Consider the following 16469-nt stretch of genomic DNA (forward strand, 5'->3'; position numbering starts at 1 on the left):
TAAATAACGAATTCCCCGATATAAAACTACAAACGGCACTGCTAAATCCAAAAAACAGCACTACTCTGAAAGAGGGCTGTAACACAATGCTGCAGCTTTACTTTTCAGGTTTCCCTTTTTTTTTTTTTTTTTTTTACACAGCTGAATCACAGCCAACAAGGCATTCCCCTGCAATCAAACGGAGCTGTCTGCTCATTCAGTCAGTGGGGCAAGTTCTCTCGATTTTTTTTTTTTTTTTTTTACAACCTGGCTGCCTCTCCCAAAGGCAAAACCCCTTTCCTCAGAAAGGGTGGCCCTTCCCTTCCTTTAATAATTTTGAGAGAACATTAGGGAGATGGGGAGGAATGGGGGAGGGACCCGGAAACATCCGAGTGTGACACCCCAGAGGCTGACAACAGCAGAGAAAAGCACCAAAAAGCCTCTAATAAACTTCCCCAGGCACAGAAATAAATGAGAGAGAAAAAACCAGAATACCAATCTACATAGATATAAATCCTATAAAGAGAGACTAATGGGCTCGCTTCCTACCTGCTGGGAGACTGAGAAAATACTGAGGCTAGGGTCACATGACCAGGGCTCTTATTGGCTCTCTAGAGTCAGAGTTTTTTTCTCAGTCTCCACCTGCTGGTAGGCGAGCACAACCCATCAGTCCAATCCTGGGCCGGTCCGGAGGGATGCTAAGGAATATGACATTAGCATAAGCATAATACTAATGAAACTGAACCCTGCATCAAAACACCTAATAAGCAGCATTAGAACATTCAACTAACATAGATGATACTAAAAATTTTCTACATGTCCCTTCCCACTTCCCCTCCTCCCAACCACGTTTTCCTCGGTGCTGCTCATGAAGGAAGGAGTGAGACGTGATATTAGCAGATAATGCAAATTAAAGTCAGAGAGAGTTTTTCATCCCTAATTTACTAACCCATTCCTTCTCCCACGACACCTACAGATCCTGGTCCCATTCCCACCTCTATCACAAGTTTGTGCAAGATTTAGTGCTTAGAGCCAAGAGCTATCACACTTAGACAAGGTGATCTCTGATGCCACCAACAGTATGTGTAGCAAACTAGTCCATGTGTAGAATGGGTGTATAGTCAGTTACCCTATTTATTAAAGGCTTGGAAGAAGAGCCAGGCTTTCACCTACTTCCTGAAGTAGAAGTAGTCTCAAGTTATAGTAGCCCATCTGGGAGTAAATTCCAGAGCGTGGGGGCTACTCCTGAGAAGGCTCGCTGGCGGGTATCACATCATACAATTTCTTTTGCTGAGGGTACAGATAGTGGTGATCCTTGAGAGGATATCAGCATGACACCACCATGGAGCTCTGAAGACCCACTTTTCAGGTGTCTGTGCTGTAATCATCCTTTACACCTATCAGTATGATGCCTGCATGTCGTGATTAAGATCTGCAGTTCAGCTATACATGCTGTATTCAGGCTCTGTGTGGCTCAATGCCTGCACCGGATTTTCATGATAATCAGACTCATAATTGTTTTAAATGGTGAAATGCTATTAATACTTGTAGAATGAAGGTACATTAGCTAAACTAGTGTTAATAGTACTGGTGTATGAAGGGATCTCTCACAGTGATGCTGAGGTTTGTGGCGGTGTTAGCCTGGCCTTGTCATGACAGAGGGGATGTTCTCAGATTTCACCTCTCTCGTCTTGGTGGGCGCTTCACTTCTCCATGGGAAACTGCTCCTGTGACTTCCTATAAATGCTACCAGCTGAGATCACATTTGGATTGGGAGTGGAAGGCCTGCCTGGGGATGAGAAAGCAATAAGCAGTCTTTCTTTCTCTGTAAACCACACCAAGACTTGAACTTTCAGCATCTAGGCCAAAATAGATTAGCTACCATGATATATAAAAAAGTTGCACAATCTTTGGGGATTTTTGTGAACAGACTTATTTTTATAGTCCTTCAAACAAGTAACTTGGCTGGATAGATAAGAAATCCGATGAGATTGTTAGGCAGAGGCGATGCCATGACTAGAGTCCTACAAGTTAATAACCGTAAGGACATAGAGGTGCTGAGGGCTGGCAGTCCTGGGCTCTTGCAGCATGCGGGAAGGCACTCGCGCAATGGAGCGAGTCTCTCGCTCCATAAAGCTCTTTTCATCTTGATATAAGCTCTGAACTGGGCAATGCGGATCACGTTACCCACTTGTCAGAATTTTAGGCCTGCTTGTCCTCGGAGAATGAGGACTCTACACACATAGAAAAGCTTCAAGGAAGAATTCTGAGCCTCTGTGTCCTCTCTGCAAAAGGATGAAAGCTCCACAGATTGGTTAGGATGAAATTTTCATACCACTTTTGGAAAAAAGGAAGAGGAGTGTGGTAGCCGTGTTAGTCCACTCTTAAGGTTATCAATAGAAATCAAACAAAATAAAACATGGAAAAGAAAATAAGATGATACCTTTTTTATTGGACATAACTTAATACATTTCTTGATTAGCTTTCGAAGGTTGCCCTTCTTCCTCAGATCGGAAATAAATAAAAAGGAAGGAACCAAGTACAGGGAGACCCCCCACCCCCGACAAGGGAGCCTGAAGCTATGAAACCCTACATGCTAATAGAAAAGCCACCAAGAACGTTAGTGTAAGATCTTCCAAGGAGACCTTCTGGAGTGGCTCAAAAGGAGGCTTCTGAAGAGCCCAAATGACTAAAGGAAAAATTAGGATATACCGGATAATTTTCTTTCCTTTAGTCGCAGCAGATGAATCCAGGAACTGGTGGGTTGTATTCGTCTACCAGCAGCAGAGATAGAGAACACTCAAAGAAGGCAGTGACCCAGAGATCCCAGTTCTTCCCTCTTTAGTATATCAGACATTGAAAAGCAGAGAAAGCTCAAAGGAACCAAACCTTACTCACAACAAAAAACTTTCACTGAACACAGTGAAACATAGTTGAACTCTTCTCTTCTTAACTCCTGAACTATATATACACAGCATGAACACCAGGGATGGACCCTGGATTCATCTGCTGCGACTAAAGGAAAGAAAATTATCAGGTAAATCCTAATTTTTCCTTCCTTAGCTTCAGCAGCAGATGAATCCAGGAACTGGTGGGATGTACCCAAGCACTCCCTAAACCGGGTGGGTAGCCGCCGCTCCTCGCGAGAGGACCGCACTCCAAAACCAGCATCGGTACGGGCTGCCACATCAATCCTATAATGCTTCACAAACGAGAGGTGAGAAGCCTAAGTTGAGGCCTGGCATATTTCAAGCACAGAAAACATGGACGTTTCTGCCCAGGAAGAGGCCTGCTCTCGCGTAGAATGTGTTTTCAATGCTTCTGGCAGAGACTTCCCATCCAAAATATAAGCCAACGAGCAATGGTAGCCTCGGATGCAGGGAAACCTCTCCGCGGACCCGCCAAGAGAACAAAAAGATGGTCTTAACAGCGAAAATCATTCGACATCCACAAGTAGTGCCATAACGCGCGCTTAACATCTAAACAGCGCAGCTGCCGAAAGGAATTCGGCCAATCTTCTTTCCGAAAGGATGGAAGAAACAGTGGCTGGTTGAGATGAAATGCCGACACCACCTAGGCAAAAAGGAAGGAACCGTCCGGAGAGTAACCCCCGACTCCGAAAATTGCAAAAAAGGATCTCGACATGAGAGAGCTTGCAACTCCGACACTCTGCGTGCAGACGCGATAGCAACCAGAAACACCGTCTTGGTTCTATCAAAGAACGAATAAACTTCAAAGTCCACACTTTGATCCACAAGATCCTTCACGGAGAATCTCCAAATTATATGACCAACCTAATCGACCTTCCAGCCAGGAACGGGTCCAAAGTTTCTCGAACATATCTCAATCTTCACCTTCCCAATTGCAAAGGTCTCAAATACAAAACTTACTATGCATCCAACTTCTCCGTTATAGGCAGCCAACTCTGGAACGCCATACCAAGACACATCAGAACAACCAACGAACATCTACCCTTCTGAAAGCTGCTGAAAACATACCTCTTCAAACAAGCCTACTCAAACGACCCAACTTAATTTATGAACCTAATCCACACCACTAACATTAACATACCTCAATCCTACCCCCCACATCTCTCCCTCTTGTCCTTCTCTACACAATTGTATTATCTCTGTGATACTCTGTACCACTTCATTGTGTCATCCCTGTGATACTTTGTAACCACACATTGTGTTATCTCTATGACACTTTGTACCCATACATTGTATTACCTCGGAGATACTTTGTACCCATACATTGTAAGCCGCACTGAACTTGCTATCGAGCGGAAAAGAGCGGGGTATAAATGCTACAAATAAATAAAAACCTCCTCTGCCAATTCCCATTCCACCGGATCGAGGGAGTGGCGACTGAGAAAGTCGGCCTGCACATTGGATATCCCCGCAATGTGCGGTGCCGACAAAAAAAAGATGTCGTTCTGCCCACGCCAAAATGGTCGCTGCCTCCGCAGCTAACTGCTGGTTCTGAGTACCGCCTTGACGGTTGATATAAGCCACGGCCGTCGTATTGTCTGAGAGCAATCTCACCGCGTGCCCTGCCAGAAGTGCGAGAAAGGCCAACAGGGCCTGCCGAATGGCTCTCAACTCCAAATGGTTTATGGACCAGCTTGCCTCTAGCTTTGACCACCGGCTCGGAGCATAGAGATGTAGACAGTGATCCCCCCATCCTGACAGACTGGCATCGGTAGTGACCAGAAGCCACTGCGGCGTGGCCAATGGCATCCCCCGCCGAAGGTTCTCTGCAGAGAGCCACCAAGCCATACTGCTCCTGGCCTGTGGCCTCAACGGAAGCCGTCTCTGATATTCTTGCGATAACGGAGATCATCGACTCACCTCCAGTGTCGCTGCCATCAAGCCGAGAACTTGCATATAATCCCAAGCACGGGGACATGGAATCCCGAGCAAACGTTGGATGTGAAGCTGCAACTTGCCTTGCCGGTCGTCCGGAAGAAAAACACAGCCTAGCGCTGTGTTGAAAGACACTCCCAAATATTCGAATGACTGAGAGGGAACCAATCGACTCTTGGAGTAATTGACGACCCAACCTAGGGTCTGCAGCACTTCGATCACCTGAGTTGTGGCCAGCCGACTCTCCAGCTCGGAGTCCGCCCTTATCAGCCAATTGTCCAAGTACAGATGCACTCTGATTCCTTGTCTTCGCAGAAACACCGCCACAACTACCATTACCTTTGAAAAGGTCCATGGGGCTGTGGCGAGACCAAAAGGCAGAGCATGAAACTGAAAGTGCTGACTCAAAATGGCGAAACTTAGGAACCGATGATGAGGAGGCCAAATTGGAATATGCAAATAAGTCTCCTTGAGATCTAGAGAAGTCAGGAACTCTCCCGGTTGCACTGCTGCAATAACCGAACGCAGAGTCTCCATGCGGAAATGCTGCACTCTGAAGCATTCATTTAGTTTGCGCAAGTCGAGCACCAGTCTGAAAGATCCTCCCTTCTGAGGCACTACAAAGTAAATGGAGTAGCGGCCTGTGCCCCATTCGTCCGGAGGAACCGGTCCTATCGCTCCCAACTGCAGCAAAGAAGCCAAGGTTTCGCACACAGCCTCCTGTTTGATAGCTGAGGCCCAATGGGATTCAAAAAAGGCATCCTGCACGAGAGCAGAGAACTCCAATTTGTACCCGGTTCTTACCACGTCGAGCACCCATTGGTTCGTGGTAATTTTGGCCCACTCTTTGAAAAAGGGATAAACGCCCCTATGCTTGGAACGGAAGAGTGGACCGTTACACCATCACTGAGTCCCCCGGCCAGGGCCTCCCTGCTTCTAAGTAGCCATTGCAGATCTTTTGTCTGCACGAAAAGAAGATTGCTGTTGATACCTGGGGTGCTGAAATGAGCCAGAAGACCGTCCAGGACGGTATCGCCTGGTGTCACGAAACCTAGGCTTTGATGCCGTCCCTTTGATAGTTGCCCGAGACCGATCCTCATGCAGCCGCTGGGATTTGGAATCACCCAAATCCCGCACTATCTTCTCCAAATCTTCCCCAAACAACAGGTTGCCCTGAAAGGGTAACTTAATAAAGTGCTGTTTAGAAGCCATATCCGCTGCCCAATGTCGAAGCCATAACAAACGTCGCGCTGTGACCGCCAATGACATCTGTTTTGCAGACGCTCTCACCAAATCATATAGAGCATCGGCTAAAAAGGCTAGCGCTGATTCCATACGAGGCGCCACCTCTGCCAGAGCATCTGCGGATTCCATGTTGGACTGGACTGCCTGATGAAGCCAGGCTAGCGACGCCCTGGCTGCATACGAACTGCAAATAGAAGCTTGCAAAGCAAGAGCCGAAACCTTAAAGGACCGCTTTAAAAAGACGCTTCTAAGCGACGATCCTGCATATCCTTCAATGCCACCCCTCCCTCAACAGGCAGCGTGGTCTTCTTAGTGACCGCCGTCACTAGTGCATCCACCTTAGGAAAGGCAAACAAAGAAACATGAGGTTCCCCCACAAGATAAAGGCGAGACATAGTCCGAGAAACCTTTAGGGCCCCATCTGGGTCCGTCCACTGCACTGAGATAAAATCATGTATAGCCTCACGTACCGGTGCTGGCTATCTTAACATTAACTGCAGCGGCCGCTACCGCCTCAGGGTCTTCAGAGCCTGCAAGGCATCAGAAATCAGCGAAGGAAGCTCCTCCCTATGAAAAATCCTAACTGCGGATTGATCATCCTGCTCCTCCTGAATAATCACTCCCTCTTCCAGTTCTTCCACTGCCAAAGGTCTGGAGGAGCCCTCCGCTGTCCCTGCCAGGGACCACGAAGGAGAATGCACTTTCAGTGAGTCTGTAGCTGAAACCAAGTGGGCCCTCATACGCTTCAGCGGGGGAGGGTTCCCCCGCAAGCAGAGACCTGTCCTCCTCATCCTCATTTGGAACATACACATTCTGGGCTGCTGAAACTGCCTGCTGAAAAGGCATTTTGTCAAATACTGGAGAGGCCTGCCTCATTAAAAAGGCTTGATGCATTAACAAAATAAATTCCGGGGAGAAAACAGATCCCTGCTCCCTAAACGCCACAGGAGCCCCTCGATGCTCTCTGTGTAGTAAATTCCCATCAGAAACACTGACCGGCAGCCTGCCTACCGGCTCCGCTGCAAGGACTGCATGGTCGGGCTGAAATGGCGGTTCCAAAATGGCGCCCGTGCCGCCATCACGAGCGTGGGAAAACTCTGAATCGGCCACCGCCACCCCCGAACCTCCCAAGCCTTCCAGGCATGAGGAGCTGCATAGCCCAGCCGCATTATGGCGTTTTCCACAGCGCGAGCAGCGCTTAACAGTCTGCCGCCAGGACTGCAATGGCTCCTCGCTACCGGCAGGAAAGGAGGGAAAATGGCGTGACTCACCCCTCCTTCAAAATTCACTCAGCTGATCTCTCCCAAGGAGTGCCACAGCAGCTCAGCGTTTGCACACCCATTCCAAGGAGCACGGGTCTGGTACAGTGCTGTGTGATCCCCCGTTTTTTTTTTTTCTTTTTGCTGTGAGGAAGATCCGGGCTACAGAAGCACAGCACAGACAGGCAACATAGAAAGTCAGCAATACGGGAGAGACATAGAAATTTTTTTTCTGGGTAAGGCAGGGACTAACAAATAGGTTTGCCTTCAAAGTGGGCACCTGAAGCCACACAACCTCAAGCTCAACTGGATACACCAGGAGCCTACAACTTCCCCACAGACACCAGGAGCTGGAAAGATCAGTCTAACACCTGCTGGAGATAAGAGATATACTGAAGAGGGAAGGACCTGGGATCTCTAGGTCACTGCCTTCTTTGAGTGTTCTCTATCTCCACTTGCTGGTAGATGGAAACAACCCATCAGTTCCTGGATTCATCTGCTGCTGAAGCTAAGGAATTAAGGTTCCACTCTGGACACGGTGTACAAAAGGGAGGCCAAACGTGGCCTGCTCCCCACAAGAATCGAATGATATCCAGATGAGCTGCAAGAGATGTTTTCTGCAGTCTGCCCCTGAAACAGGCCAAAGCCACAACCTGAACTTTTAGAGAAACCAACGCCAATCCTTTCTGAAGACCTGACTGGAGAAACACTAGGATGTGTGCAATCTGAGCAGAGAAGGGAGAAAGTCTGTGCTCAGAACATCAGCTCTCGAACGTCCTCCACACTCTAACATACACCATGGATGTAGAGCATTTCTGAGCCTGAAGCAAGGTATCAATGACCGAATCAGAATAACCTTTTTGTCTCAACCGAGCCCTTTCAATGGCCAACCTGTAAGACCAAAGAGGCACAGATCCTCCATGAGCACCTAACCTTGCTTCAGTGGGCCATGTACCTGTGGAAGACAGAGAGGATCCCCGTCCAGCAGTTGAATCAGGTCCATGTACCACAGCCTCTGCGATCAATCCAGGACTATGAGAATTATTTGACCCCGGAGCAATGCAATCCTTTTCAACACGTGGGCTATCATGGGCCACGGAGGAAAGGCATACTATAGATGTGTCTCCGGCCAGGGCTGCCGTAGGGCATCGATCCCATCAAGCCCAGTTCTTTCCATCGACTGAAGAACTTGGGCAGTTGGCATTACTTTTCATTGCCATCAAGTTGAGAAGTGAAGAACCCCATCAGTCCACTATCAGCTGAAAACCCTGGCTGGATAGTTCCCATTCTCCAGGGTCCAAGGAGTGCCTGCTGAGAAAGGCCACCTCCACATTCCAGGGCCCAGCGATGTGAGCTGCTGACAAGCAGAGAAGATTTTTTTGGTGAAACCAGCGCCTGCATCCAGGGTTAATATGTCTGAACAAGACTACCATATGTCCTATAAAGTCTATTGTTTATCATCCAATAAAAGAAAACAATGTCATATCAAAGACAAAGATACTATACCATACTTGTATAAATTAGTGCCTATAAAATTCAAAGGGTTGACCATATAGATAGGCTCTGAGAACATGGCATTTACCCGCTAAAAGACGCTGTAAGCGTAATGAAATCATGAACGTCATGTGATTATCTCTCTATTTAAAATCTTTAAACTAAAGCTCTGCAAAAGGGGGAGTTGGTTAAAATTTGTTCTTGATCACTGCTACAGCTTGGAAGAAGCAATAAACTTCTCATGAGATTTAAGGAAAGGACCTCATCTGCATCCTATAACTATATTTTGCAGAAATGGACCCTAGCCTTAGTACACTGGCCCCTAAGATTTACCTGGGCTAATGGAAGGTGAACTGACTTGCTTAAGTCACAGAAGTATCTAGTTGTTTTTTTTGTACCCCACACTTTCCCACTCATGGCAGGCTCAATGCGGCAGGCAATAGAGGGTTAAGTGACTTGCCCAGAGTCACAAGGAGCTGCCTGTGCTGGGAATCGAACTCAGTTCCTCAGCTCCCCAGGACCAAAGTCCACCACCCTAACCACTAGGCCACTCCTCCAGGAATTTGAACCCTGACTTCCTGCTTCTATGCCAGTAGTACAGTTCCTGTGATGGATCTCCAATAAAGCGGTCTCTAGTTTCTGGAGGGAAATTCTTGACCCCTCCAGTTTTGAAGCATGTAAGTCTTGGGAGTTTTTTTCCCCCCTCTTGACACTAGTAGTGTAGGTACCAAAGTGCATCATAAAGTCAGATCTAGCCTAAAGCCTTCTTCCAGAATCTGTGCCTGTGATATGGTGGGGTGAACATTTTGTGTGCTGCCTTTGTTTACCCCCACCACCGGGGATTCTGCTATCTCCCACTAAAACCCTGCTGTTGGAATTCCCTCCCACTGGATGTCTGCTTTGAATCTTCCTATCTTAAATTCCTAAAGGCAGTAATGACATGGTTATTCCCTGCTTCTGTGATCTGCAGCCTCCCTGATTCCCCCTCATGCACCAATTTCCTCTTTTGTTCCGTCCCCTTTCTTTACATTCATTGTTTATTGTAAATCGCTATGTATGCCTAGACATTAATAGCAATATACCAAGTGCTTATAAGAAATAAACAAAACAAACACAAGGCAAACCGTAATACCCCAGTAATCAAACATTCACAATGTAATGGAAGGGGGCATGCACAAAATCATAGGGGTGCAGGTGGTGTAGACACAACAGACCATCTGACTTAGGAAGCCTAAAAGCTCTGTAGACACCTCAGGTGCAGTATAAAGAATATCTGCTTTTGCTGTCCTCTGCTTCTACCATTTCCTTCCACAGCTGCAGAGCATGTGTGTGGGGGGACGGCAGCCTGTGATATTTACAGCTGGGATTTAGAACTTACACTGAAGCTCTTGACATACAAATGGACCGATTGCAGTTTGTATCACTTCCTTCCGTTGTGTCTTGTGGTAGAACATTCATAACACCAGCATCAATGCTCCTGGTTTTGTCCCAGTATTTCTATGAACTTGTCAATCTCTTTTCTGAGAAATAAAATCCCAGCTCAAGTGGCCAGTGTGAAATGAGCTGGTGAGAGGGAGCAAGCAGATAGTTTCCTGTGAATCCTGCTGCATATCTCAGCACTGGCTTGCAACTTGGTGACAGAGGTATTAGCAGTCAAAACTGTGATGGCATTTCAGCACGCTTGAGACAGGCAGGTGGGGGATAACAGGTAGAAGAAATGGGGGCGGGGGCTTGAATGTTTGCTCAGTCATTTCACACTTTATAAAGGGAAAATATAATAATGTGAGCAGAGTGGTTGCATTATGCTTTCAAGAGGGGAGGGTAACCAGTATGGAATAGCCTTGGATAATGAGCAGTCTTCTTCAGTTCTTCTGCTTTTCCTCGATTTTAACAGCAGCATTCAACCTAAGTGACCACACTATTCTCCTCAGCAGACTTTATTAACTCAGATTAAAGAACATTGCTCTTCAGTGGTTCAATTCCTACTTATCCAACCACTCCTACACAATGCAAACCCCTATGGCCACTTCTAAGCCCTTTTTTGCTCCCTTCCAGTGTGCCACAAGGTTCAGCTCTGGCTCTAACCCTTTTTATCTTTTTCTTGCATCTCTTGACACTTTAACAGTCTTTAGACTTCACTCCTTATGTTTATTCAGACGATATACAAACTCTGTGTATGCTGAACTCTTCAGACCATGCAAAAGTTCATTCCGTCAACATGAGGCTGATCAAAGTGATGGAATGGCTAATTGCCAATAAACCTGAACTAAATCCCACCAAATTGAAAATCCTTCTTTTCACTAATCACCCAAGCCTAACGCTTGTAGCACCTGTTCAGTTTTGTTCCACTTCAGTCCCCATAGTCTACACTGTAAAGATACTAGGAGTCCTTTTAGACTCTTTGCTTTCTTTCCTCCCACAAATTTCCACCATGGTTCAGCACTCATTTTTCAAGCTTCATCTGATACGCTTCATTAAATCCTTCCTACATCCGTAGGCAATTAACAGTCTCATACACTCCCTAATACTCAGCCAGCTTGATTACTGTAATGCTTTGTAGAAAGCCCTCTGCATTAAAGATCTGCATTGCTTGCCATTAGGCCAAAACACAGCCATTAAACTAATCGCTGGACACCGTAAATTTGATCACGTTACTCCCCTCTTCCGTGCTGCACATTGGCTTCCAATTTCTTCTTGTATAACTTAAAAGCTACAGTTACTGATCTATAAGATCCGCTTGGCCAGTGAACTAGTTTATCTGTCTCGCCTCCTTAGTCCTTACTGTCCTTCCCGTACACTTAGACCTTCTCAGCAGAATCAACTTGTTCCATCTGTTTGTGAAATTAGGCATGCTACCACTTGGCAAGCCATATTCCCCTTGCAAGCCCCCAACCTCTGGAACAGGCTACCAAGTAGCTTATGACTCTTGCCCTCCCTGACCAGAAGACTTTCCTTTTTATAAATGCCTTTAATTAACTTACCCCCTCCATACACCTTGTGAGTGATGCCTCCCCCCCATGTTGCCCTCTGTTTTTCTTTTTATATTGTATTTCCCTTGCTTTGTTGTCGTCTCCATTTTCCTCCCCCCTTACACTGTAAGCCGCTCAGACATTTTTTGATGGGCAGGGTATAAACCTTTAATAAACTTGACAAACAAAGGCCTGCGATGACAGGGTTGAGAGGTGGGGAAGAAGATATGGAGGGGTTATTGATTCAAATAAGGGAATGTATATGCATATCTGCTACAGTCTCCTATGTTACCGGGTATTGATGCCCTGCAGAATGGTCTGGAAAACCAATAGTTGATTCAGCTCTCACGCAGAAACCATACTGTACAGAATTTAGCCTGGAAAAAAACATTACATCATTAAAGTCTGTCAGCCTAAGAGTTATCCTGAATCTGCACTGATTACTGTAATGGTGTGAAGGCGCACTGATCATGCTGCTGGTTTCTCATGCCAGTACTATGTAAGCTCTTCCAACTGCTGGCAGGAAATTCAAAATATAAGAAGTTGAAGGATCTTTGTTTTTCTCCAGTCACTTACCACACATTTCCTTATCATGAAAGAGATGATGTAAATATAAGCAAACATTAACTGGTCATGGATCATCAATAAGGTCCTTTTTTGGGAATCCCTTTACCTCCATGGCTCCAGTTTTGTTTTAATGAAAACCTCCTGAGCATTCTATTTTGGGAAACCATTTGTTTCTAATTTCTGTTGAAAGCAAAGAATAGAGCGGCCCCAGCTGACACATAAAGCCTCAGGACTGACACAGAAGAAAATTTACTGGTACAAAGATGTATTTCAGCTTTTCCAATCTAATAGTCATTCAGTTGCCAAGCTCTGAGCAGCCCTATTGCACTGAAATATAACTTGACTCCCTCAGGTGACCATACAGCTCTTGACAAAAACAGGGACTGAGCCAGGCTTGGTGTGGCCCCCACTGTATCAATGTTGTCCCCCAATAAAAACGAGAACTACATCTCTGAGTGTGCCATGTAGCAAAATCCGGCTTCAACCAGCTTGTCCCATATAACGAGAAAGCTAGCTGTAGAGTTGTCCAAATCCACTAGTGTTAAACTGCAACCCAGATCGGTTCATATAATTATCCCTAATGAATACAACAGCCTCTGGATGGGTCCAGGTATTTGCATGACTTTCACCAGTTCAATAGTATGACTTCCATTAAAACGCATCCTTGGCATTGGAAATTATTTGCACACAATGAGGCATATTTTCAAAGCACTTAGCCTCCCAAAGTTCCATAGAAACCTATGGAACTTAGCCTCCCAAAGTGCTTTGAAAATATGCCTCAAAGTCATCAATGTTACACTCCCTCAAAGTAAATGCTGAACAACATGAAAATGAAATGGACCTTATCATTAGGATCTTCTGGGTAGTTCCAAGGTGATCTAGACTGGCCGTTGCTAGAGACAGGATGCTGGACTTAATGAACCACTGGTCTGGTCCAAAACAGCACATCTTATGTTCTTAAAAGTCACTTGCTCCCGGGTGCATGCGAAGAGAAAGCATTTTCCACCTGAGGGTGGAACACTGAAAAACTTCATATTAAAAGGCAGCCTGCTGCAGATACCGTAACAGAAATATATTTGAATTTTAAAGTCCTTTTCTACATGGCTTGGCCTGCAGTGAAGGGGAAACCAACTTTATTCCAAGACACCTTCTGTGTTTCCAGAGTGCCCCCTAGTGGGTAAGCAGTGATCAGCCAGGTTTATGTTGGCTCTGTCTTTATTGCTGGGTTAACACCCTACTGTTTATTATGCATCAGGTTTTCCTTGTAGGAACTTCCAGAGGTTGGTTAGTTTCTGCATTCCAAACTTCAAAGGGCAACTTTGCTTGGTCATGAGATTACAAATTCATGGCCACTGCAATATGGTTCTCACCCTTTTTAGTAAGGATAAAGGCAAGCACACTGGCACGGGGTGCTTTGCAGGACTATATGGCCAAGATTAACACTACAAGGTATGAACCCGCCTGCAAATAGGTGGGAAAATGTGGGATACAAATGCAATAAATAAATAAAACCCTAATGAACAGTATAAAAAGGGTTGAGGGGAAGGAGGAACATCCCTTTATACACATACTATGGAGATATATTGGTGGTCGCATAAACAATCACCCACACCTATTTCTACCACTGACAGCTGCACTCTCCTAATTTTTAATCATAGTAACATAGTAAGTAACAGCAGATAAAGACCTGAGCGGTCCATCCAGTCTGCCCAATTGTCACATTCATTATCAATTCATGATCAAATCAACAATGAATGTGATATAAAATACTTGCTAATGGTCTTTCTTTGCCATTCCTGCCAGGTACGTCTGACCTGGATTGGCCACTGTTGGAAGCAAGATACTGGGCTAGATGGACCATTGGTCTGACCCAGTATAGCTATTCTTATGACATAGACCATAGAAGTCTGCCTGGCTGGCCCCGTCCTTACATTCCAACTACTGGAGTTGCTGGATGGCCCATACTAGTCTATCCGTCGTCATTTACAGCTCCTTTCAATTTGTATACCCACGTGCATCCAAACCTGGTCCTGGAAGCACCCCAGCCAGTCTGTTTTCAGGATATCCGCAATGAATATTCCTGAGACAGATGTGCATGCAGTGGAGGCAATGCGTGCAAATCTCTTTTTATTCATTGTGGGTATCCTGAAAACCTTTAATATACTGCCGTGTCTCTGAATCGGGCCATGCGAGATCTTTTGAATCACTCTCTAGTGAAATAATAACTAGAAATTATATATATTTTAAAGAACAAAAAAGGCTAACAAATTATTTTCATTTGTAAGTTTCTTATTAAATTAAAATTTATTAAAGAGAATCGATATTTAAAAAGTTAACAAATGAATCAAACTGATAAAAGCCGTGTTAACACCCAAAACCTATAACTCAGATTTTACCAAGAGAACTACAAGTCCTAGAATGCCAAGCAATCCAACCCCACCCCACCCCACCGGTTATGACATCAGGCCGAGAAAAGTCCCGCCCATCACGCCACGCGCCTGCGCGTTTTCTTCCTGGACCGCCCCTTCCTGCTTTTGCGTCATCACTGCCCATTCAACCACTATTTCGAGCGGGACCGTAGCAAGTGCTAAACCACGGCTAGGGGACGACAGCGGACACCTCCAGCGATTTTTTCCAACTTCCTATTATACTTATTCCCGCCCTCCAAGCCAGCAATCGAAATTAAAAAAAAAACTCGCTCGTTCCGTTTCTTTTTTTTCTTTATTTACAATCACTCAATTGTAGCCACCGGGCGTGCATCTGTTTTGCCGTCACCCTCTCCTCCTCCCCCTGCCCGCGCCCTCTCTCTATTGGTAGAGCCCAAGCCCCGCCCTTCCTTCCTTCCTCGCGGTTTCCCGCGCGAAAAGCCGGCCCAGCGCGCGCGCGCCCCCCGTCTCTCCGCTTCGTCCTTCCTTCCTCCCGTAACAATCGTTACAAGAAACAGAAAAAAGAAAAGAGCGCCGGGTTTCTTACTTTGCACCGGCGAAATTCCCTCGACGTTATCGTCCGGTGCAGCCGGCCTCCCCCCACGCACGCGCGTCGAGCGCCGCGCTCGCTCTCCGTCTCCCCGCCCTTTTATGTCGTCCCCTCCGCGGGTATTATAAATTGTTATTATTCCTGTTGCCGCTCTCCCCTCCCCGTCGCCAGCATGCCGGCCAGGACACTCTTGTCAGCGTTACCCGAGGACGTCAGGAAACGGTAAAGCGGGGTTTAAGGGAAATAAAGGCCACAATAGCTTGTATCTGACTCGTTTTAAAAAGCTTAGCCAGACTTACGAGTGAGCGCTCTGGTTCCCGTCTCCGCCAGGTTAAGACTGTGGTGGTGGGTGGTGACGTTTCTCGCTCTCGGTTGTAATAACGGCAGTGGTATTGGGGGAGGGGAGTTGGTTTTTATTGGTATTATGGGGAGGGGGACGTGTGGAACCGAGAGGCGGCGCGAGCTCCGACCGTTGCCGCCTCCCTGTGAGGGAGGAGAAGGAGGCGGCCCGCGCGTGGAGGGCGGAAGCAGTGGGGGCAGCGCGTACAGCCGCCAAACCGCTTCCGAAGGGGGTAGGGGGGGGCAAGGGGCGGGGTAAGAAGATGGGTCACTGTTACCCTCTGTTCCTACCGTTCCGCTTTGGTGGTGCCGCTGCTCCTGGTTTGGGTAATGGACTCGACATCTCCTTTCTCTCGGGTTCTGTTGCCGATCTGAACGTGTAATAGAAAACTTTTTCCTAAAAGTACCTTCTTGATCACCTTTCCGTGTTTTGGAGGTGTTGGCTAGGTGTATCCGCAGCGCTTCCTGATTCTGCTAGTCGCTCTAGAATTTTTTTTTGTGGGGGGGGTTGTAGGGGAAAATCACCCGAGCGCCCTTTTCTGCCTTAATATATTTGTAACTAGCTTTGGGGTGTTTCTTCTTTTTCTACTGTTGCTACTACTAATTATTTCTAGGTAGTTTGGCCCTAACGGGCTCGTGAAGTCTAAGGTGTTTTTCTCAGTTTCATATGAAGTAACTTTTTGCTGTTAGAGATTTAAAGAAAAACGCAACAAAGCTAATGGCCTGTTGACCCCCATTCTTTGTATATTAGACTTGTTCAGCAAACTTTTTTTTTG

General features: G+C 46.4%; 1 protein-coding gene across 2 annotated transcripts in view; it reads left to right on the plus strand.

The window, feature by feature from the left end:
- Positions 1-15000: 15000 nt before the first annotated feature.
- DNMT1 (DNA methyltransferase 1) overlaps positions 15001-16469 on the plus strand; it is a 103992-nt gene continuing 102523 nt past the window's right edge. Inside the window, exon 1 of one of the 2 annotated variants that reach the window (XM_030197083.1) lies at positions 15001-15576. In XM_030197083.1, the coding sequence (XP_030052943.1) occupies positions 15527-15576 (50 nt within the window). In that variant the 5' untranslated portion in view covers positions 15001-15526. The remainder of the gene's footprint in view (positions 15577-16469) is intronic. The other variant, XM_030197082.1, reaches the window with a different exon arrangement.

This window comes from Microcaecilia unicolor, chromosome 3, assembly GCF_901765095.1.
Source record: "Microcaecilia unicolor chromosome 3, aMicUni1.1, whole genome shotgun sequence".
In the NCBI taxonomy this organism is placed as follows: domain Eukaryota; kingdom Metazoa; phylum Chordata; class Amphibia; order Gymnophiona; family Siphonopidae; genus Microcaecilia; species Microcaecilia unicolor.